The sequence below is a fragment of the Larimichthys crocea genome, chromosome XX (genome assembly GCF_000972845.2).
Source record: "Larimichthys crocea isolate SSNF chromosome XX, L_crocea_2.0, whole genome shotgun sequence".
Lineage (NCBI taxonomy): Eukaryota > Metazoa > Chordata > Actinopteri > Sciaenidae > Larimichthys > Larimichthys crocea.
In genome coordinates, this window is record NC_040030.1 from 14,766,059 (window position 1) to 14,789,545 (window position 23,487).

A 23,487-nucleotide genomic window follows, 5' to 3' on the forward strand; every position below is an offset into this window, starting at 1 on the left:
ATAAAAATATTTTTTTCCCTCCCAAAATTCTGACTTTTTTTTTCTTAAAAATCTGAGTTTTTTGTATCTCATACTTTTTTCCTTAAAAAAAAATAAAAATTCTGACCTTTTTTTCCCTTAAAAATCTGACTTTTTTTTATGTCATACGTTTGACTTTTTTCCCACTTAAAAATCTGACTTTCCCCCCCAAATTCTTATTTTATTTTCTTAAAAATCTGACTTTTTAAAAAATCTCAACTTGTGACTTTTTTTCTTAATTTTTTTCCCTTCTAAAATTCTGACTTTTCTTCTTAAAAATCTGACTTTTTTATCTCAGACTTTTGACTTTTTTCCCCTTTAAAAATCGGACTTATTCTGAAGTTTTCATCTTTTTATTTTATTTTTTACTGACAGAAATGGGCTTCCATAGTTACCTGACTCCAGATAGAAAGAAAGGAAGAACTGGTTTTTAGATTTGGTCACACCTGACTAGCTACACATGACTAGCTGCGCTGCTCTTGAGGTCATATTGTGTTTTTTGTGGTCAAAAGGCGTTCAGCTGATGGCCACACATGTATAATAAGTACAACAAAGTCAATAAATCTGTTTATTTTCCAGGACGTCATGGCAGACCTCGGCATCAAAGCAGGAGACAAGGTGATGATGGTTTGGACTCAGCCTTCAGCACCGGAAGGCCTGAAACAGCATGCAGAGGAGCTGGCTGCCATCGTTGGTGCAGACGGCAAAGTATCGGTGGAGAACTTGGAGAGATTGTTGCTATGTGAGTGACTCTATCTGATATTAGGTTGATTTTAAAAAAGAAGTAAAATGACACTCCTCCATCCTCTCCTCAGCCTCTCACTCGGCGTCCTCCTTCGACTGTGTCCTCTCCTGCCTTCTGGCCGACAGCTCGCCCGTCCACACTTCAGAGACTCTAGAAGAATTAGCCCGAGTGCTCAAACCGGGCGGGAAGCTGGTTCTGGATGAAGCAGTCACAGGTGAGAGAGAAAAGAGTTTTATGCTGGAATCTGAACCACATGCATGTCTGTAATCTCAACTGTCATGACATGTTTCTTTGTGTGTGTCAGGAGCCGAGACGTCGCAAGTGAGAACCGCTGAGAAGCTGATCTCGGCTCTGAAGTTGTCTGGCTTCATGTCGGTGACTGAGGTGAGTGTGAAGACCTGAAACATTGTGCACTCACTAAACCACAATGAAGAGGCAAGAACATCAGATATATCACATACAGTCAAATCTTTAATGGATACGGGAAAACATCCACACCAGTTAAACCTTTTTCAACCCGTCCAGGTCAGTAAAGCAGAACTGACCGCAGAGGCGTTGAGCTCCCTGAGGACGGCCACTGGTTACCAAGGAAACACTCTGTCCAGAGTCCGCGTATCTGCGTCCAAGCCAAACTTCGAGGTGGGATCATCGAGCCAGATCAAACTGTCGTTCGGGAAGAAGACGCCCAAACCAGGTAGCTTCACGCGCCCAGCCTGTTCATTAGATCGTACTCGTCCTGAGCTGTTCTGTATCAAACAGTTTGCCGTCTTTCAGCAGAGAAACCTGCTCTGGATCCCAACACTGTCAAAATGTGGACGCTGTCAGCCAACGACATGGGTGATGATGATGTGGTGAGTTTGATTCTTTAAATACAGCACATCACCACGCAGATCTATTTCTTTGTGTAGGATGTTTACCAAGTCTCTGTCCTCTTCTCTGTAGGACCTGGTGGACTCTGATGCTCTGCTGGACGAAGAGGACTTAAAGAAACCAGATCCGGCTTCTCTTAAAGTGAGCTGCAGGGACAGCGGCAAGAAGAAAGCCTGCAAGAACTGGTGAGTTCACAACAGACGAAAGCACATCGTAGGTACTGTATGTCGGTAATAAACCGTCTGTCACGTTACACGATACGTATGTTGTGTTTGTGCAGCTCGTGTGGTCTTGCTGAGGAGTTGGAGCAGGAGAGTACAGGAAAACAAAAGACTAATCTACCAAAATCTGCCTGTGGAAGTGTGAGTATACTTTTGTTTATATATCTCGTGCTTCTCTGTTGTGACCAAACAATAATTTTCACTTGTTTGTGGCAGTGTTACCTTGGCGACGCTTTCCGATGTGCCAGCTGTCCGTACGCGGGGATGCCAGCGTTCAAACCAGGAGAGAAGATCGTGCTGGACAAGAAGACGCTGACGGACGCTTGAAACAAACGTCACTGCTCATGATTCATGACGTCTACATTCCTTGATTTTGTCCATCCACCGAGACGCGATTCTCCTCGCCGTGATGGCGATTTCTGCTCGCCTGTCCTCCAACGATAACGTGACACATATTTAATTTAAGAGTTTGCCAATGCAGCTTTGACAACGAGCGAGAGATTGCAATGAAGATTTAAAAAGTAAAGTGCACTGTCGTTGCAGTTTTGCTCCTGCTGTTGTTAATTATGCAAATTATGGTGTGACAGTGTGAAAGCACTTGAATGCATTATTGTTCATCTAATTTGAAGTTTTACTTAGATGTGACCACTGACGTACACGATGTTCACCAGCACAAGTTAAGCATACAAACTGTTCAGTACAAGCTTATTTATGTATATAAAGGCAACAGTTTGACAATAAGACGTGTTGTAGCAATCTGTTTGTTTGTTTGGATGATGTCTGATCGAAGTAATGTAACCAGAACAAATACAGCTGTCAATATTTACCACAGTGGGGCGCTAAATCACAAGAACTTCTACGTGATGTTGCTTTAAAGGCATCCCATTTATTTCATTGACTTAGGCCACGTTATTCCATCACTTTCGACAATGAGCAGCATCTGACATAAACAGTCTTTGAAATAATAATAATAGTGATTTAAAAAACATTTAGCTTTGTTAGACAGGTGACCTGTTCATCTACAAAACCTCCAATAAACTCACATCTACCTCCGATGTGATGGATTTAATTGGTTAATTATATATTGCAGCACTACTGAATACTAGATGCTCATAGGGAGCCGTTAATGTTTTATTAAGCACTGGTAACATTCTAAAATGTGCTAGACAGTCTTAAAACTTCTGGTCAGCTGAATCACACACACACGTTAAATATATACCCAAAAATGTTCAAACGTGAGGTAAAAAGAGTCTGTCTCATCACTGAGAATCGACGTTGAAGTCCATCTTAATGTCACCTGAGCCGGGTTCAAAGGTGAAGCTGTAAGCCACCGAGGCTCTGCCGTCACCTGAGCTCTCCCACGGCGACCTGAGAAAATACACTCCCTGTTTCCGGTGTCGACTCCACTCGCACTCGCCCTGCAAGGAAAAGCAAACCCGTCAGAAACCAACCAACAGCAGCAACCCTGCTCGACATCGGACTCTGGAGCGACCAGACACCGAAGTCTTTTAAAGATGTTCAACAGAGACATCAGTTAAGCCAATCACAGTCAGCCATGAAAGTGAATTTCTGCCTAGCAACCAGCTGCTAGAGCAAAGCAACAAACAGCAGCTTTGTCTGTCAGTTGAAACTTCTGATAGAGAGAGAGAGAAAGCCTTCACTATTGCCAAACCGTAGGTTGTATAAATGAAAGGATTGGTTTATAAGCATCCTGAGGTCTCGCTGAACACGTCGATATATAATTTGTGTGGCTAAAGTTAAAAAATGTGTCCATTAGAGCGAGGTAAAAAAAGTGGTACGTCAGCTTTCCTCACAAAATTTCTCAGTTGATATGGGAGTAAATGGGGCAGTTTGTGGGTGATCCTGACACATCTGAGCTAACAGAGCCGAAACTAGAAGTCTGACAGCTTCAGCAGTAACACGTGAGCGACCGGCACAAATTTTACTACAATTTGATGTTAAATTTTCATTTCTGTAGAGTGAAATTTGTTCAACGGAGAGCAGTTTAAAAATGATTTTTTGGTGACAGATTTACCTCTCCATCTCCACTCCCCTGTGTGAATTTAATTAAGCCAATCACAGTCAGCCTTGTGAATTTCTGCCCAGCAACCAGCTACAGTCGACCAATCAGAATAGAGCAGTTGATATGGAGTAAATGGGGCAGTTGGTGCGTGATCCTGACACTTCTGTGCTCACTGAGCCAAAACTATAAGTCCGACAGCTTCGGCAGGTTTATGTGAGCGACTGGCACAAATTTTCCTACAATTTGATGTTAAAATTATTTCTGTAGATTGAAATTTGTGGCCGTGAGAGCGGTTTAAAAAATATATTTGTGAAAGATTTTCCTCTCCCTCTCCACTCTAGCGGTCATGTGACTCACTCTAGCTCCGAAACATTCCGCCCATAAGCGCCCATGTTAAATTTTCCCGCTCTTTTTTGAGCTCCGATCACGTATCCGCATTCAGTGAAATTTAGTTTTTAACTCAACTAAACCAAAAGTTAGTAGAAAGAAAATTGATAAGCAACTGTTGTAATGAAATGTCAGCTTCTTGAATGCAAGTATTTTCTGATTTTCTCTGATTTGTGTCATTATTTGGATATTTTGGGGTCTGGACGGACTAAATAATTGATTAATTAAATAAAAATAATCATTAGTTGGAGCCCTAGTCCAGAGTGAGCTGAGTCCAACAGACAAATGAACCAAAACACAACAAAGATGATCAATAGCGATACTATAGGTGAAGGCTTTGTTACCTGCTCGCTGATTGGTCCGATCAGACCTGCGCTGACAGTGATGTCATCAGTTAGGTGATACTCCATCCACAACGCAACGCCATGGCAACGACCAATCCTGAAACAGACATTTAGTAAACATGCTGTTTCACTGCTAACGCGTTATATATTACATGTTAACTGTTGTACTCATAATCATATGTTATCATGCCGATAGAAGAAAACTCAGTACCTAATTAAAGGCAGTGATCCCTGACTGGTGATTGGCTCCTGAGGGACACACTGCGTGAAGTCAAAAGTCATGACGGCTGTGGACCGGGTCAGGGCACGGCACGGGTACTCCCAGAGAGGGTGGGGCTCTGCTTCACGGGACTCGTGGAAATCCAGAGATCGCTGAAGGGAGTTATGTTTAAAATAAATCATCTTTGTCTTTATGAAATATCAGTTACCAGGAAAGAAAGGAAAGAATTCGTACCTGGACCATTTCATCCATTGGCGTGACATCAAAGCCTTCACATGTTCCACACGGCGCTCGTATCCTCCACAAGTCCTGACGAACGTGAGAAAATTCAACCGTTAACAGTCATTATACTGTTGTATCATCACAAAGTGTGAAGAGCTCTGCATTCACGTCTCACCTGGAACTCTACAGCCATCACGTGAAGTGTGGCAGAGCACGGCAGGATGGTGGCGTTGGGCCGGAGAAGACCTGCCAGGGCAGTCCGACAGTACCAGAAAGACAGGGAGTGCCAGGGTAAGAGGCTGGTGCTGAAGAACGGTTCACCCATCAGGACTGAGATCTGTAAGAGAGAGAGATTTACACTCAGTCCACTTGGGACTCGCTTGAGACTCGAGTCAAATAACTTGAGTCACATGTTGTTTCACCCTCTAATGGTAATATCAACAAAGATGTGTCTTGTTCCAAACATACCTGTTCCCCTCCGAGATCATTACTGGTCAGCTGCTCAGGCCTGATCTCCAACAGCTGGACACCACCTTTAATGGAGTTGGCTTCCAACACCTGCAGAGAAAAATGTGTAGGGTTGGGCACTCCTTGAACTGACGCTATGTTTTTGTGTTGAAAGGTCAATGAACATCTCATCATTTACCTGCTCAATAACCTGTTTGGACATTCGGGAGTTTTCCAATCCGTAGACCTACGAGAATAAAAAGACAGAAGTCAGTAACGGTGTTGGTTTGTAAATGTGCCCATGTGGTTAAAGTACAGAACCTTTTTGGCGCCAAGCATGTGAGCAAACACAGGAAGCAGACTTCCATCGCTGACGCCAAGACAGACGCTGTCCTCCCTCAGGACCTGAAGTCAAACGCAGCAGATGATCAGAGAACAATCATCATCAATCATAGCCAATAATTCATTGTCAGGTCAGACACTTACGCTGCGCAGCGCGCTGACGTAGCTCGCTGTACGCCGCCTGTCGTTGAGTTCGCCAAAGCGTGGCCGAGTCCAAACCAGGTGAGCCTGACAGGTACAACAAGGCCGAGAGGGGGGAGCCTCGGTCTGAGGGTCCTGTTGGCTGAGGACAGCAACATACAGACCATTAACATACAGATTACCATATTTTTGAATGAATTGTTGAAAGTGTCAGCTCGATTTCTTTGAATATTCATTGTCCCCAGAGGAAAATGTAAGTGACCGCTCTGATAATTCACCACCATAAGACCTGAAAAACATCCAGACAAGATATCTCATAATGTGGACATCTACCGTGACATCTCCAATGCATTCATGCTCCCAAGATGATAGACCTTTTGTTTTACTAGCAGCCGTAAAGATCTTCAGAAGGTGTCGCTCTTACTGAGGACGTTAGGAATATTTCCAGGCTGCTAAAAAGATAAACAGGTTGAAGATCTTGGCTGTCCTGGTTATCATCTGCCTCAAAGAAATATAAAACATTTCCATGACAGGTGGATAAACTCCATCTGCCCAGGAAGAACATGCGATACGACTAAAAGCTCCAGAGCAGCTGCTAAAGGACCTTGTGGTGAGATGTTACCGAGCTCTTCTGAAGAAAGCGGCTGTTACCTGTCAGACTGCAGGCTGTACCACAGGCTGTAGTCATCATGGCAGACCGTCAGACTCAGCTCGTCTCCCTCCGTCACTCGGATCTCTGCAGGCAGGAAGTAAACGCTCTGCATCCAGTGATCACGCCACTGAAACACATCGCAGAGATCAGCAAAGGAGGACGGACAGGAGCCCGTCTCAGAATATCGTCACAAGGTCGAGTCCTGTAACTCACCGGAGCTGTCTTTGGCTCTGGGTACGTCCAGCTGGGAGCCATGGTGCACACGATGCTTCCACTGGGATCCATGTCGAGGTCCCACCAGGACAGGACGACCTGAGCGCGCCCGTCGGACTGAGCCGCAAACTTGGAGGAGTGAGACTGGAGAGCGCTGCTCACTGGTTTACTGAAATCAACGCTGAACATGGTGCAGAGAGGACCCAGCGGGGTGAAGCTGCGAGGAGACACCTGGCTCAGCTGGATGTCGCACACCGAATGAGCTCCGGCACAGCGGCCGACATCGGGCGGCGGGACCATCCGGGCACCCTCCACCTCCACCGACTGCAGCTGAGCCCAGCTCCACAGCAGCTCCGACTCCACCAGCTGGGCGTAGACGGTGGCCCGGTGAGGGACCGCCTCACAACCCTCCTGCAGGAGAGGACGGGACACCAACTGGGTTTAAACACTTCACCCACATAAACCTACAGATCGATATAACCTCACAAGTCACGCAGACACACACCTGGACCAGGTTTAGGTGAGCGTGTTCATAGCTCGGCAGAGCTCCTTCACCGATCAGCTCTGTATCAAACAGCTCTGTGATCAGAACGTTGGCCTTCGTCTGCATATCTCCATCTGTATTAAATCACAAAAACAACGCACGTAGTTTACAAGCCGGAGCCGGTGTCGTGCCAGAACCGGAGCTGGACAATACGTAACAAATACATGTGTGCAGTAGTCTGTGATGTAATGCTCTCTGACCTGGACCCACGGTGACGTCAGTGGAGTGTTTGTTGATAATCTGAATCTTTTCAGAGAAGCCGTTCTTCTTCACGATGCACTTTGCCGCCTCCGCCATGGGCTTAAAGACCTGCGGACGCAAACATAACCAGCTGATTAACCGATAATCATTCAGCGTTAACTGAAGACTAACACCAGTAAATACAGGAAGAGCGTCTCTACCTCCACGGCGTAGCAGAAGTCAGCCCCGGCAGTGACAGCCATCATGGACAGGAGGCCCGTTCCTGTCCCGATGTCCAGGACGATGACCTTCTCACCACGGGCTTTAACTCTGGCTACAGCTGCCCGGATGCCCTGGTAGTATTTCTCATTCTGGAGGCAACAAAGTACATCAGCCTCAATCAGTCAGTGCAGAAGAAGAGCGAGAAGGTTGTCCAAGTCATCTTTCTTTGAGAAGATTAAATCTGGGGCAACTAGACTTGTTTATAGATCCGTGAAGACGTTCCACCTCATCCAAGTGGTGAAGAAGCCTTCACATCTTCACAGATCTACAACTAAGTCGCCGCTCTATCATACACATAAACAGCAGATAATAACAGTAAAATACTTTGAAACAAGCATCACGTCAGACTGTTTAATGTTGGTTTGTCCTTCACTCACCCTGTCGTGGTCGTGAAGCATATCTGCGTAACAGGACCTGAAAGATAAAACATGTTGAACAGATCAACAGGACGAAAGATTCAATAACCCGTGCGCTGTAACATAAAAACAAAACACCAATAAAAATAATGTCAGTCAAAGCGTCCACGCTCTTAATCCTGCATAACTTTAAGCCTTAATATAATGTGAACAGGTGAGTTGTATATAAATTCACCCTCAGTACAGTTGTCATGAACGGGGAAATTAGCTACAGAGACCAAAACTGTTTTTTGTACCAGGCTGTAAACATGTTTATTTCTGCTGTGAAGTTGGACATTTGGACATGGGGACTTATGGAGACTGACTCACTTCTGGAGCCAGCCTCAAGTGGACGTTTAAGGAACTGCAGCTGTTTGGCTTAATTTCACTTCAGATTAGATTAGATTTTATTTTATTTATCTTGTTACAGCAGCAGCAAAGGTGTAATATACACTATAGAAGGAGAATAAGAATAAAAACAGAAAATCTAAATTGCTTTATATTGCCATGTTCTTTTTCTGTCATTAAAGTTTTTATTTATTCATACACACATAAACATAAAATCAAACTCGAAAACAAACACAGACACCAGCATCAACAGACAGTGTATCCAGCATACAAACATTTATACAAAAGGTCTGCGGCAAATCAACTTTTTCTGTGTTGAAACAACCAAAACAAACATTCAACACCATGTCTACAAAGTTTCCCATATGCCGTACCTACAAAAATACCTCCTTAAAATGTTACACCAGCCAACATACGTTCATATGATGCAACTTCTGACATAATTTCCATCCATTTTTAACATCTGAGGCGACTGTACTCTTGCATATTTGTTCGAGCAGCTGTTTATATTTGGATATATTTGGCACTTCTGTTTGGTTCCCTCACAAACAGAACCGTCTTGGTGATGCAGGTACCGCCACACCAGTTTACATCATGACATGATGTTTACATGACACTTCCAACATAAATTATATTAAGCCCATTCTATGTGGTTTCAAATTAGTGAAATAAAATCTATAAATTACCTTATACTGTATTTGATGAAGATATTTAACCAATCCTCCTCACTCAAATCACAGCTGAGGTCTTTCTGCCAAACGATCCTCAGATTTTTTACACGTATCTTCTTATATTGTCATGTTATCCTGCTTTGTAAGCACTTTGTAAAAGTGCTATATAAATAAAGTTATTATTACAAACACATGAAGACAAGTACATTAAAAAAAGATGATTTTCAGATGCGTCTTCTTACTCTTCCATGTTGTTTGACTTCGTAATATTACAGAATTTAGCTTTTATTTTGATTATATTTCAAACCCAGACAATAAATGTTGCATCATATATTTATTTGCTGATATGGTTTACAGGGAATGCTGATGAGAGCGGAACCGGTGTCGTGCCAGAACCGGAGCTGAGCAAGCAAGTAATGTAACCGGGCTCAGCAGCCTCTATGGACAATACAAATATACAAATAAAGTTATTATTACTCATGTATGTATAAATAAACTCCCTCATTTATCTGTTTTCTGGATGTTTTGATCTCAGCTCTTCACAACAGAAACTTTTCACTTTTTAAATATTTTGTTTCCATGATAAGTTTCAGTGTTTACACTCTGCTCTCTCTGCACGCTGGGACCCACCTGGCGATCTCCTGGTGGTAGTCGTACTCCTCGCTCTCCTCCACCCAGTCCAGAGCTCCGGTGGTCGGGTTAGCTCTCCCACAGAAGGTCTTCATCTTCGGCCACAGCTCGTTGCGAAACTCCGCTGAATAAAAACAGTTTTTATTTTAAATACAGTAAATATTTGAACAGCTCTAACGAAGCAGCGTTGCCTCAATGGAGGTGGCCATCTTTCCAAGCGACGTCACGAGCACGTGACCGACTGGTGTCACGTGCTCACGGGATTTGTAGTTTCTGCTGTGGCATAATCTGAATACTTTTATTTTGAAAATATTCACTTTTTAAAAAACAAATACACGTTTTATTGTGAAAATACTCGCTTTTTGATATATTTAAATAGTAGTACATCCTGTTTATATACATTCATATCTATTTATACTTGACACAACCTTTTTCTACGGAAGCCCTAAGTGGTCATACATTTTATTTCCTCCGTTTTTCGCATGATAATTTAATTGATTTTTTTTGTTTTTCTCGAGATCTCACTTGAAAAATTAAATTTTAAGTAAAATAACTGGAGTGACAGAATCAAATTGAACTATAAAATAAAGTGAAATGGTTATGTCAGGTATATTTTAGTATTGTAGAAGTATCAACTGTAAAAATAGATGAAAATAACAGGAAGACACTTTGTACCGAACTCACCTGTTATATTAAGGCTTAACGTTATGCAGAAGAAGAAAAGATGTCAGTTTGTTTCATAAAGCATTTATTTATTTATTGAAGCATTTATGTGACAGAGTTTTTACGTTGTGCTTTAGAGGTTGAACGAGGGAAATAAACATTTGAATCCTTCGAACAGGAAACTCTGTTCAAAAGAACAGCAGAAAAAAATACATAAATACAATAAATATATATTTAAAAAAACAAAGATGATTTTCATGGAGTTTATTAGCAGCCTAAGTTCCTCAGGTAGGATGGTTCACGGTCCAGGAGCCCTCAATGAAAACCGCTGACTGTAACGTGATGATACACTGAACTGATTCAAACAAACATTCAGATGCTTCACGGACTGCGTCTTCTTACTCTTCCATGTTGTTTGACCTCGTAATATTACAGAATTTAGCTTTTATTTTGATTATATTTCAAATCCAGACAATAAATGTTGCGTCATATGTTCATTTGCTGATATTTGTGTTATGTACCGCTGGTGTTTTGGACCACCGGGAAGAGGAGGTTTACAGGGAATGCTGATGGGAGCGGAGCCGGTGTCGTGCCAGAACCGGAGCTGGGCAAGCAAGTAATATACCCGGGCTCAGCAGCCTCTACGGACATAATGGCAGCGGAAAAGAGAGTGAAGAGGACGCTGACGGAGGAAGCTAAGAAGAGAAAAGGAGAGAGTGAGCGAGCAAGAAGCCGTCGGACAAGAGTAAATGTGGGACTGACTTTTAGTGGTTGGTGAGAGCTTGGTGAAATAAAAGGCTGAAAGACAGACGCCGAGCTGGGCTGACTGCTGCTGGGAACCTGGTTGATGTTTGGCTGTACAGCTCTTTACCACAGTGGGATTACACTCTGAAACTGGAGACATCTTCTTGCACTTTGAGGAACTGGGACTGAGACAACAAGCTGTGACAAAGTATAAAATATTGACCAGACACCTGAAGTTTGACCTGGACCAGCAGCTCAAATGTCTGGCGAAGTGGAGGTGAAGGAAAACACCCTGAACCCTTGAACCTACCTCTGTGGGAAACTAAAGAAGACAGTGATGGTGACACTGGGCAGCTCCCAGTATAAATGACGTGTGTGTGGAGCAAGAAAAAACAAGGGCCTGTTGTTGTCTGGATGAATAACATCCATCGACATGAACTGAAACTCAGCAGGAATGCGTTCACCAGCATGTTTGGTCCCACATATCAATGAGTTATGAGCTCCTGGTGTGACGGACCACTTCCACCCTGATTTTAAATGTGACAATCTGAGTCTGGGCCACAGTTTGAGTCACTGTCATGCACACTTGGCGGTGGGCAGACAGAAGGCCATGGTGGAGGGAGGCACCAGGATGTCGGTGAAGATGGGCCGGTATCCCACAGGCAGAGGTGGGGCGCTCTGCTCCAGTAAGTCCAGCACAGCCCCTCTGATGTCCCTGGAGACATCGCCACGGACGTCCAGCAGTACAGACACGTGTTCTTCACTGAGGGAACAGAAAAAAACATGAACCCACATGAACCCTACGTGATAATTTAACAACTAGCCTACTACAAGATCACCTGATGTCGGGATATTTGGCAGCAAGTCCAGAAACTTCCAGAGTGAGCATGCCGGGGTCTTTGAGTCGGATGAAGTCAGCCAGGACAGGAAGTAAGGCCAAAGGGTTCACTTCAGGTACTGAACCTTCACCCTCCTACGAACACAGACGTCAATATATTTGACTGAAGCTGTTATTGGATAACACAACATCATATGATAGAAACAAAATATGATGATGTGCAAAACTTTAAAACAAGGCTGTCCCTGTAAAAGACGTTGTCTACTTGGCAGCATATGTTGAATGGTTCAGGAGGTAGACCACCCGATAACTGGAGAATGATGAACGACTGTTTGTTGGTTCTATACCCTGCAGTCCGCCTGTCCAAGTGTCCTTGAGCAACATACTGACCAAAAGTCCACCATCAGTTAGTGAATGTGGACTAGAAAGGCTTATATCTAAGTACAGTCCATCTTACATGAGTTTGGACCCACAGAAGCAGCAGTCTCTGGTTTCTGGTTTCCTCTTTGCATGGTAGAGTTTCAGCTGTCATTTGTGTTGACAGATGTTTTTTTGGAAGTGTTCCTCAACCCTCGACAGAATCATGTCAGTTTTTGATGCCTGAAGATCACAGGAACCCACCATTGGTTTTCGGCCTTGTTCCTTCTGATTGTCTGAATCTTTTATAGATATTATGAAGTGTAGGTGATGAAATCCACAGATTCTTTGTCATTTCACGCTGAGAAACATTAATCTTAAATTGTTGTTGCTGCCATCATATTCAAAATATTCATATTATTCCACAAAAATAATCAAATTTATCAGTTTCAACATACGATAAGTTGTCTTTGTGCTGTTTTTATGGAGTTTCAGTGTTTTATCATCACATTTTATTTCTTTTTTTTGGAAGCAGGATGGTTTTAGTGTAATAAAGAAGTTGCTTTGAACCACCAGCAGCTCCTCCTCCTCCTCCTCCTCCTCCTCCTCCTCACCAGACCATGGAAGATTTCTCTAAACTGCTGGTCGTCCTGAACCATCTGCTGGCCGAGCTGCCTCCTCTCCTCGGCGTTGCGACACACCAGCTTCTTCTGCATCAGAGCCCGGACGTACTCCACCACCATGAGCCACTGGGCCTCCTCCTGCAGCCGCTGCACACACAAGAATAAGATTCAGAACGCAAATTTCAGCTCCATGGAGAGACTGGAAAGGAGTGGGTCATCTGGTCTCAGAGATTCTAGACCTGAAACAGAGCAAAGCAGTGACCTGTCTGCAGGGTGGCCGGACACGGCCGTACAGCTCCAGATGATGCTCCAGGATGCTGCAGAGTTTGGGGGTGGGGCCTCCCTGGACCAGCCAGGGTCGGGTCACCAGGCCTGGGAGGAAAGGCTGAAGGTCCAGCAGGAGCTGATCCATCACCAGGCGACACGCACGTCTCACTGCCCGGTCCAGAGCTGCCAGAGGGTTCGGAGGAGTCCGAGAGAACTGCCCCGCCGTCCGGGACGACTGCTGCTGCTGCAGGCTCTCTGTGGACTTCCTGTGGATCAGAAAGAGCGGGAAAATTTAACATGGATCAAAAAGAGCGGGAAAATTTAACATAGATCAAAAAGAGCGGGAAAATTTAACATGGATCAAAAAGAGCGGGAAAATTTAACATGGGCGCTTATGGACGGAATGTTCGGAACTAGAGTGAGTCACATGACCGCTAGAGTGGAGATGGAGTGAAAGATCTTTCACAAATATTTTTTTAAACCGCTCTCACGGCCACAAATTTCACTCTACAGAAATAATTTGAACATCAAATTGTAGGAAAATTTTTGCCGCTCGCTCACATAAACCTGCCGAAGCTGTCGGACTTATAGTTTTGGCTCAGTGAGCACAGAAGTGTCAGGATCACCCACCAACTGATGCATTTACTCCTGTATAAACTGCTCTACTCTGATTGGTCGACTGCAGCTGGTTGCTGGGCAGAAATTCACAAGGCTGAGTGTGATTGGCTTAATTAAATTCTCACTGACTCACACGAATGAAGCTTATATGATTGGCTACTCTCATCAAGTCTTCTTGTTATGGCCTTCTGCCTGGTTGTTGTTGTTGTTGTTGTTGTTGTTGTTGTTGTTGTTGCTCTGTGTCTGTGTCATTATCTCACTTGAGGATGATGCAGTTGCTGATGGAGGCCAGCAGATAGTGGAGGTAGAACTTGTTTCTGTTGTTGCTCAGATCCCTGCGATGCTCCTTCCCAAACTCCACCAGAGCTTCTCGAAACCTGTGATGTGAAGGGGATGGTGGAGGAGAACATGAAGCTTCATTCAAACCTGTTTGAGACACACAAAAAAAAATTAAAAAACAGAAATGCAGGTTGCATGAACACACACCTGTTCAGGAGGTTCTCCATCTCATACAGCCCCATCTGTATGGTCTGATCTCGTAGGGATTCTCCGATCATCAGAGCCACCCGGGCGTTCTCCTCCAGCATCTACGACACAAACAAAATACATGATATAATGTCATCGTGAAGCGCTGGTCCGGCTCCAGAACCAGGACAGAATGATCCTCCTGCTGCATGTTTACCTGTGTGATGATAGTGGGCAGGCTGGTTTGGTAGAACCCTTCATGGTCTGTATCCGGCTCCTGGTCTCGCTGCCAGTCCTGCAGCTCCACCTGTAGAGCTTTGTGCATCCACTCTGACACACTCTTCTGTAACAGCAACAACATGATGCAGTCTCAATGGTTCAGTCCTAAAACAGGTCTGAGTTTCATTCTTCTCTTCACTTTGAGATGTTTGTGGTCGACTCACCCGAACACTCTGCACATATTTGTTCTGCAGCTGCTCGAGTCCCTCGGTGGAGATGAGAGGTCCCAGTTCTTCTCTCTCCATCTCGACCACCAGCTCTGGATGTCCCATCATGTCTGGGCTGCCAAAACAAGACTGTCAGACTCTGAGCTTTAAAGGGTTAACAGCACTGGTATCTAAAACAAGCGCAACATTTGATCTGTGTCAAAGTTTCATACTGCTCATATCTTATAAAAGAATTCAGATATATTTATATATCCCTGTTCAGATGTACATATTAGATGCTAAACTGCATTTAGTTATATAGTTATATAAACTATGGTACATGTTGCACTGGTTGGTACGTCACCTCCCTCTAGTGGCACCTGGAGGAATCTCATGAAAAAAAACATATACCATCAAAACATTAGAGTAAAAATAAACTATGAGATCACAGAAAACTTTATAACTGTTAGATCTGGTTCCAGTCAACATCAAATAATGTAATAATAGATCTCACCTGTTGTAGATGTGGAGCACCCAGTTGAGCACAGCGAAGATTTCACCACTCTCCAGGTCCCAGCTGCTAACCTAGGCCACAAATATGACTTACATGTGTATAATGAGGTCGTCTCCATGTCGAAAAGAGTAAAAACTTAACCTTTAATGGTCCATGTGACTGGTTAGAGAGCTGTGTGGTCTACATAAACATGGTTTAGCATTGATTTCCTCCCCTCACATCACTGACCTGCGTCAGGTGAGCGTGTAAACATTGGTGGCTGGCCCTCAGGTAGGCTCGTGTTAGCTGGTAGTGTGGTGGGACACAGTGCTCCAACAGTTGGCGTACGGTGGCCAGGTCAGCCATGATCCCGTGCTGGAGAGCAGAGAGGTGGCCCGCCAAACCCGGCCCACGCGTGTGCAGGTAGGAAACGCTGCGAAACCTCGCAGATACTGCTTCCTCTAGTACCTGAAAGACAGGACAGACTGTGAGAAGATATCAGGGTTTTTTTGTTTTTTTAAACTTGTTGTGATGGTGCTGACCTGGAAGAAACACGCCCTCCAGCAGCGAGGCCGACCCGGCGGCAGAGGCCTGGTGTTGCCTCTGGTTCCTCCTCTCTCCTCCAGGAAAGCTCGGTCGAGGGCCTCCTCCCGCTCCACTATCCTCACCGCCGAGACAAACGGCGTGGGGTTCTGTTGGGCCAGAGCCAGAGCGCTGCTCACCACGGCCCACAGCTCCTTACCTGAAACCAGGTGAACACATCCGAGCTGTTAGCAACCGGAAACAGAACTAGACAGTTGTAGAGGGGGATAGATTTGGTTGGTAGTGTTGGAGAGGAGGTCCTCTCTGAAGAGCTGGAGGTCTTCAGGAGGTTTTTAGGAGAGGGACGCCTGGTAGGACGTTCCACCAACTGGGAACAACAGACGAGAAAAGTTTGGATCGCCCTGAGCGTATGGGTGGCAGAGCCAGGAGGAGGTAACATATGTCTGCATGGGGACGTTCAAGAACCGTAGACTACTTTGTAGTCAGCGTTGGGGATTTGAATTTACTGTGAGCTGCTACAGGAGCTCGAACTGAATATGGAAGCAGAAAAACAACAAAACACAGCTATGGTATAGTAAACTGATGTCACTGTGTAAACTGTGAGGTCATGCACCCTCCTTACCGAGGGCGTCCACCAGCTGTCCGACACCAGAGAAATATTTGTGCACCAGCTCCTGGTCTTCAGCGCTGAGCGCGCTTCCTGCCGTCCCAGCAGCCCCGTGGAGCTGCCACAGGATGTCGTCCTGCCAGTGCTCCAGATCCATCAGCCGGGCGTGGGCCTCGAGGAGCCGCCGGGACTCCACCAGACGCTCAGTCTCCAAAACCATGCTTCGTACTGCGAAGGCCAAGGAAAGGAGGAAGGGAAGGAGCAAATTTAATTCCTCAAACTGTAAACAATTTCTTCAGGATGTTTAAGACTGAATGAAATCCTCACAGCACGAGGACAGCTGAAGGAAACCAGAGGAACAGACATATCTCTGCATATTTCTTCTGACCACGAAGACCGGACTGTTCGCATCCTTCCTCATATTATCATCAAGATTTCTGATCAAAGTCGTTTTAAGGAAGAAATTCAGATGTTTGTAACAGGATATTATCAACTATTTTGACAACTGTTGAGGAGTTTCAGTCATTTTTCACAGCCTACAGCCTCGGTCACTTGAATAAATATTTTTCCGATACGTCAACAAAAGTTAAGATTAATTATTGCCGGTATGGATCAGAGCATGAAGCAAAAGCAGAGGATTAAATGGAGGAGGTATTGCTACATTTTCAGGGTCACGGGGGGGCCAATCCCAGCTAACCTTGGGCAAGTGGCGGGGTACGCCACTACGGACGAGCGAGCTTTAGGAGAAACTGCTACAAAAACTAATTATATTCTCCAAACCGATGATAGTTTTTCCCTCTAAGAACGTGTTTTCATCTGCGTACAACAAATAAATCAGTGAATGTGTCCGGGAAGCAGCGGCGCCTCACCGGAGTAAAGGCGCGGCAGGTTGCTGACGGCGGCGAGCAGCTGACAGTGGTTGACTGACACTTCTCTCAGCCTCTCCAGAGACTTCACGCCGTCTGTGTTTCGGTTGGCCTCCAGTCCAGCTTTCTTCAAGGCGTGTGACACCTCCTTCAGCTCGGCCCTGGCCTCCCGGAGCTGCTCCAGACCCCAGCCGACCCCCTCCAGGTACGACTGGACCATGGACTGCAGGGAAAAGCAGCAGCAGCACGGTGGTTACTATTGATCCCCACTGAAGACTAATGGCAACAATTTACTCTTAAGTGCTGCAGCCGTCAATAAACTGAGGTCATGTGGTGTCACCTTGAGTCTGGTGTGTATGGAGGTCGTCCTCTGGCTCTCTCTCTTCTTGTACTGGCTCAGGCGCTCCAGATGTTCAGGTCGACAGAAAACGCCCGACGCCCACTTCAGGGCCGCTCCGCGGGCCAAACACTCTGCCCTCTCCACCTCTGGCCACACCTCCGCCACTGGCATCGTGTCTGACGGGAGAAATGTACGAAGGAGAACACGATGAAAGAGCTTTATTGTTTCGAAAATACCGGACAGATGTTTTGTCTCGAGACAACCCGAACAAATAAGACAAATTTCACAAACATGTCTGGGATTTAGAGCTCCTCATCGGACACATCAAAGTCTTTTTTTTTTTTGGCTTTTTGTGGCTCCAGAAGGAAATCTGAGCTTCACGTGATGTCACAAAGTACAAAGTTTAAAGATGAAAACACAGCCAGAGGCACCAGGTTTGGACAAAGAAGAAGAAGAACAGCGATGTCTCTGGTTCTGTTGATTTAAACCGGCGATGGAGCACTCATCATAAATCAGACATGGGGACTTGAGACTTAGTGACTTGGACTCGAGTCGACTCGAGTCGCCGTTTTTATGACTTATGACTTGACAAAAAATGAAATACTTGAGACTTGACTCAGGCTTGGAAGTTTAAGACTCTGGACTTGACTTGACTTGAGTTATTCACATCATGTTTTCAGTGTGAATATGAAATGTATTTATTATTATTATTATTATTGTTTATTTTAAATAACGTTGATGATTACAGATGCGGTCTGAGAATAACGTTGTCACTGCGTTCGATCTACAGATCAGTTTTGCCATCAATAAATAACTAATAATTACGTTATCACTGTTTTGTTTGATTCAAAGATGTATTTTACTGAACATGAGTATTTACAAAACAAATATTAACGTAACAGGTTGGCCACATTTGCCAGTGATGTTTACTTACACTTACTTATTTATTGCCTTTCACTTTATTAAGATCAGATTCTGCAGCTAAAATTACGACATTACGCCAAAGGTGACTTGACTTGCCCAAGAAAAGAATACTTGAGACTTGCACATGTGTGACTTGGTCCCATGTCTGTCATAAATCACAGAGAGATACTGGAGGACATGAAGTTTGACTTCATGAAGACTTTAAAATATTTAAAACAGTGAAACGCTGAGCTGTGTTTGATCAAAATCGTTCTGAAGTAGATGAGCGCCGAGTTAAATCTCAACCAGAGGAGGAAATGAACTTCTGCAAACGTTGCACATCCTGGCTAAATTATTTCCCAAATGAGGTTTTAACTAACTCACCAGTGTCATTATGTCTCCACAGAGACTCCAAGAAATTAAATCTGTGATAAAGTTTGCTCCCAGATGCTTTTAGAATCTGTTTCACATTAAAGTACACCCTGACTTCATACTGTCCCTCCCATCCTCTCACTGCTCACTGTTGAGCTACCAACCATGTAAAGAATAGATGCTGAGCAGCAGCAGCAGCAGCAGTATTGATGTTTAGGGAATGGGATATGCTGCACAGTCTGACTCACACGTTTCTCTGCACCATAATGGAGACGATCTTTTTATAGCTGAGAGAAGTGAAGCTCTGTTGTCCGTCAACCAAGTCAGGTGAGCGGGATGTTGTCTGTCATCGGTTAGTCACGCAGACGGGCAGTCGACAGGCGTCAGAGTCACATGACAATGCTCCAGTTTGAATCACACATCTTAATTGGTCTTAATTAAGTCATGTGCTGGTTGGTGACTCAGCAGAGAGTGATGTGCTGTTTGTGGTCTGTTCTCAAACTATGTAAATTTGGGCTCCGGGTCGGGAGAAGTACGTAACGCTTTACGGCACTAAGTCACACAGCAGCAACTATTTCACTGATTCTGGTGAAACTGGATCATATTTTATGGAGGAAATGTTTTCTGGTTTTCCCTCTGATGTCCTCCGGCTGCTCCGCCTCAACTCTCTGTGATTTACAGAGTTTATGATGGACAGTGAAGTAAACTGTAGCTGCTGTTAGCTCAGTCTGTTAGTCGGGGCTGTGAGCTCAGAGCACCGGGGGGATTATTAGTGTTTGTACCACAGGAGTTTTACACCACCGGGAAAAAGAAGAAGAAGAGGAGGTTTTTAGGGTGGAGCCAGTGTCGTGCCAGAACCGGAGCTGGACAATACATAAGTTAGCATCATAGATCACGATAGCTGCTCATTTGCTTAGCTATAAATTAGTGTTTTGTTAACAATAACATTAACAAGCATGAATTAGGCAAACCTCTCCTCGTGGTCTTGGGTGGATAACAGGATTTTGTTACGATAGTTAAGTTAACGTTAGCTTCAGCTAAAAACACAATATCACAAAATATTTCACACATTTTGACTTTGGACTCTGTGTTGTGGTCAGTGTTGGTCGTTTGTTGATGTCAACAGACTCCTCTGTCTAAGCTAATGGTGGCAGTGTCCTTCCAGAACCGGAGCTGGCTTGAGTAACTGCTGACAGCTGTAGCTGCTGTTAGCTCAGTTTGTCAGCTTGGCGGTGAGCTCAGAGCGACGGGTGTTTGTACCAACAGGCGTTATGGACTACCAGGAAGAAGAAGAAGAGGAGGTAACCGGGCTCAGCAGCCTCTATGGACGTAATGGCAGAGGAGAAGACAGTGAAGAGGACGCTGACGGAGGAAGGAGTGAGTGAGCAAAAAGCCGCCGGACAAGAGTAAATGTGGGACTGACTTTTAGTGGTTGGTGAGAGCTTGGTGAAATAAAAGGCTGAAAGACAGACGCCGAGCTGGGCTGACTGCTGCTGGACTAGGCAGTGATATCAGCTGCTGCTGTTGGTGATCATAAGTTATGTAATCAGAAGAAATACTCGAGTACAGCTGAACATAGTTACCACAGTGTCTATGTGACGTTGCTTTAAAATGCTCTAAGATAATATTCTACCAGTCATAGATTTGTTAGTTTATATGAAAGTTCAGCTTTTGTTAGTGAGAAGTCCTGGCAAGTACTCTGTGTGTGTGTGTGTGTGTGTGTGTGTGTGTGTGTGTGTGTGTGTGTGTGTGTGAATGTTTGGACGTCTCAGTTACACTAACAGTCCCGTCTCTGTCTCGGAGGAGGTCATGGGACACTCTGCTTTCTCCAACCAAGACTAAATCTGAGCGCTGAAACATCGTCATCAGCAACTCTGCAAAACAATAAACCACAGAGCTCAAACTCAGGAAGGTGATGAGCATCATGTACGAGGCTGCTGCTGCACACACACAACACAGGACAACACAGCAGCTACACACCGATAACCACTGTAGGGATTGCTGTTTTTATGTGCTAATGTCAATTTACAAGTTGCATCATGGGAGGCGTGGGATGTTTTCTAGAGTATGAGTCAGCATCATTATTTTCTTCTCTGTCTCTCCAGAATTCAAAACCTTATGGACCTATAATATTCAAACTAGACTGCCCCAGTGTGTCAGATTTATTCACAGAATATAATATTCATAACTCTGTTTTTATTAGTTTTTAATCACCTAAAAAAATTAAGAATTATGATGATTTTGGTGGCTTAAAATTAGACTTTTATATCTACAGACCTGTTGAAACTGCTCACACCCTCCTCGTCAGCTGCAAACTGTTTGAATTACTTCACGACACTGTAGATTTTATTTAAAATTCATCCATTTTTCAGACGTTAACCACGAGCATCGTCCTCGTTTTCTACAGTAAGTCTTTCAGGTTTTCATGAGTAACACATCCAGATGTGTGCACCATGTGGTGGCTGATTTGAAGTCCTACAGGAGTCTTATGGTGCAGAAAAAACTGACAGTATGAAGACCTGAGGCGGGTTGAATGAGGCCTGGTTGCTCTGTAACGACACCCACCTGTCAATCAAAGCGTCCACGCTCTTAATCCTGCATAACTTTAAGCCTTAATATAATGTGAACAGGTGAGTTGTATATAAATTCACCCTCAGTACAGTTGTCATGAACGGGGAAATTAGCTACAGAGACCAAAACTGTTTTTTGTACCAGGCTGTAAACATGTTTATTTCTGCTGTCTAACATGGGGACTTATGGAGACTGACTCAAGTGGACGTTAGAGGAACTGCAGCTGTTTGGCTGCAATTCCTCACCTGCACTGCTAGATGGCACTAAATCCAAACACACTGGTCCTTTAAGTTTGGCTACTTTTGTTAAAAAAAAGATCAACATGCAGTTTTCTTCATTCTTTCAGGGTGTACATTTGAAATTGTCGACATTTCTTTGAGCTGTTGATAAATTCTCACCTCAGGGTTGATTCAGTAGTTCAAAGTATAAAGTAAACACAAAGAAATGATCCTATCACATGGTTAAAAGCTCCTCGTATTGAGACAGTTTTATCCTGAGCTGGCCGGCACATCACTCATCTCTCAGTGTGATTCATTTTGAAGAGTTCATTCATCACTGCATCCACGCACAGCTTTGTTTGTCCACAGAAGAAGAAGTGGGTGTTGGCCTTTAGCAGTGTTGTCAACAGTGTGTGTGTGTGTGTGTGTGTGTGTGTGTGTTCATGTTACCTTCTGGTTTGTCACCATTCTTCTGATCCCCCGCTGACATTGAAGTTCAGTTTTCTGCTGCACGTCCACCCGACGAGTCTCCTTCTTTTCCCCGAGGGCCGGGCACTGATGGTGCCCAGGGTGCGACGCAGATGAGGCAGATGAGGGTGAAGAAAGAAGACAGAGATGAGACTGAGGAGGAGGAGGAGGAGGAGGAGAAGAAGGAGGAGAAGAAAGGGTGGAGGAGAGAGGGCACATATCCATTCTACTGAAGGCTTTCCTCTTTTCCCCTCACACACACTCTCTCTCCCAGACACATCCTCTGCTGAGAGGCCGGCAGGAAAGGGAGGGAGCTGGAGGGGGGAGGAGGAAGAGGGAGGAGAGGGAAGAGAATAATGTTGGAGGAGGAGGGAGGAGGAGGGGAGAAAGGGGCAGGAACAGGGAGGGTATATGCTGCATTCAGGGGCCTGTTGAAGAAGGTGGAATAAATCTTCACCTCAGCGTTCAGTCACAGGGAATCCACATGTCAACAGACACGTCTCCATGACGACCGTAGTCTCTGTGACGTCACCCACATGTTTCTGAAGAGTCACTGAGAAGCTCAAAATCTCCAGCTCTGGTTGCACCCACCTGTCAGTCAAAGCGTCCACGCTCTTAATCCTGCATAACTTTAAGCCTTAATATAATGTGAACAGGTGAGTTGTATATAAATTCACCCTCAGTACAGTTGTCATGAACGGGGAAATTAGCTACAGAGACCAAAACTGTTTTTTGTACCAGGCTGTAAACATGTTTATTTCTGCTGTGAAGTTTTGAACATGGGGACTTATGGAGACTGACTCACTTCTGGAGCCAGCCTCAAGTGGACGTTTGAGGAACTGCAGTTTTTTTTGGCTTCACTTCCCAGCCACAAAGTCCCTGTGTTAAAACATCCACTTCAGAAACCTGTGGGTGACGTGATTCTTCACGACAAAGGAACTTTTAGATTCAGTCTTATTGCTGAGAGTTAATATATTTAGCTTAGCTTAGCACAAAGACTGGAAACAAGGGGAAACGACTAGCCTGGCTTTGTGCCTAACACGACATGTTTTATACGTCACCACGTGTTTGGATTCATTTACATGACACATTAAAGGTCCAGTGTGTTGGACTTAGTGACACCTAGTGGTGAAGTTGCAACCAAATGAATACTCACACCTCACCCTCTCCTCCCAACCATGCAGGAAAAACATTCACTCTCACTGCAGATA

General features: G+C 44.6%; 3 protein-coding genes across 3 annotated transcripts in view; 1 reads left to right on the forward strand and 2 right to left on the reverse strand.

Annotated features, from left to right (window-relative positions):
• ciapin1 (cytokine induced apoptosis inhibitor 1) overlaps positions 1–2,595 on the forward strand; it is a 4,783-nt gene extending 2,188 nt beyond the window's left edge. The window contains exons 2-9 of the mRNA XM_019263304.2: positions 598–760; positions 834–977; positions 1,068–1,147; positions 1,289–1,457; positions 1,538–1,614; positions 1,706–1,818; positions 1,914–1,995; positions 2,071–2,595. Coding sequence (XP_019118849.2) covers positions 598–760; positions 834–977; positions 1,068–1,147; positions 1,289–1,457; positions 1,538–1,614; positions 1,706–1,818; positions 1,914–1,995; positions 2,071–2,181 — 939 coding nt within the window. The 3' untranslated portion in view covers positions 2,182–2,595. The remainder of the gene's footprint in view (positions 1–597; positions 761–833; positions 978–1,067; positions 1,148–1,288; positions 1,458–1,537; positions 1,615–1,705; positions 1,819–1,913; positions 1,996–2,070) is intronic.
• A 125-nt stretch (positions 2,596–2,720) lies between these two features.
• prmt7 (protein arginine methyltransferase 7) lies at positions 2,721–10,146 on the reverse strand. Its single transcript, XM_019262518.2, has 16 exons — positions 9,896–10,146; positions 8,229–8,265; positions 7,791–7,940; positions 7,590–7,698; positions 7,351–7,463; positions 6,846–7,256; positions 6,632–6,759; positions 5,984–6,122; positions 5,819–5,902; positions 5,697–5,744; positions 5,519–5,608; positions 5,226–5,387; positions 5,063–5,137; positions 4,820–4,980; positions 4,609–4,705; positions 2,721–3,272 (listed from the first exon to the last, which is right to left on the reverse strand). The coding sequence occupies exons 1-16, from the start codon at positions 9,988–9,990 to the stop codon at positions 3,114–3,116; spliced, it is 2,058 nt and encodes a 685-aa protein (XP_019118063.2). The 5' UTR covers positions 9,991–10,146; the 3' UTR covers positions 2,721–3,113.
• Positions 10,147–11,332: 1,186 nt separating this feature from the next.
• On the reverse strand, positions 11,333–22,571 carry exoc3l1 (exocyst complex component 3-like 1). The gene is made up of 15 exons (XM_019273561.2): positions 22,259–22,571; positions 17,745–17,920; positions 17,408–17,627; positions 16,554–16,766; positions 15,931–16,130; positions 15,638–15,856; positions 15,410–15,480; positions 14,914–15,031; positions 14,688–14,813; positions 14,492–14,592; positions 14,266–14,382; positions 13,383–13,653; positions 13,112–13,267; positions 12,142–12,275; positions 11,333–12,065 (listed from the first exon to the last, which is right to left on the reverse strand). Exons 1-15 carry the CDS (start codon positions 22,296–22,298, stop codon positions 11,879–11,881), a joined length of 2,349 nt encoding a protein of 782 aa, XP_019129106.1. The 5' UTR covers positions 22,299–22,571; the 3' UTR covers positions 11,333–11,878.
• Between the last annotated feature and the right edge of the window lie 916 nt (positions 22,572–23,487).

Bases quoted from the DNA above. Each gene is read 5' to 3' on its own strand.
- prmt7 (XM_019262518.2), bottom strand. From the start codon at position 9,990: ATGAAGACCTTCTGTGGGAGAGCTAACCCGACCACCGGAGCTCTGGAC. The intron at 5,903-5,983 runs GTAAGTGTCTGA...GTTTGACTTCAG, and splicing joins ACGTCAGCGCGCTGCGCAGC to GTCCTGAGGGAGGACAGCGT. The intron at 5,138-5,225 runs GTGAGACGTGAA...CACGTTCGTCAG, and splicing joins TGATGGCTGTAGAGTTCCAG to GACTTGTGGAGGATACGAGC.
- exoc3l1 (XM_019273561.2), bottom strand. From the start codon at position 22,298: ATGTCAGCGGGGGATCAGAAGAATGGTGACAAACCAGAAG. The intron at 16,131-16,553 runs GTAAGGAGGGTG...ACCTGGTTTCAG, and splicing joins ACAGCTGGTGGACGCCCTCG to GTAAGGAGCTGTGGGCCGTG. The intron at 14,383-14,491 runs GTGTGTGTTCAT...TTCACATCACAG, and splicing joins ATGGAGAACCTCCTGAACAG to GTTTCGAGAAGCTCTGGTGG.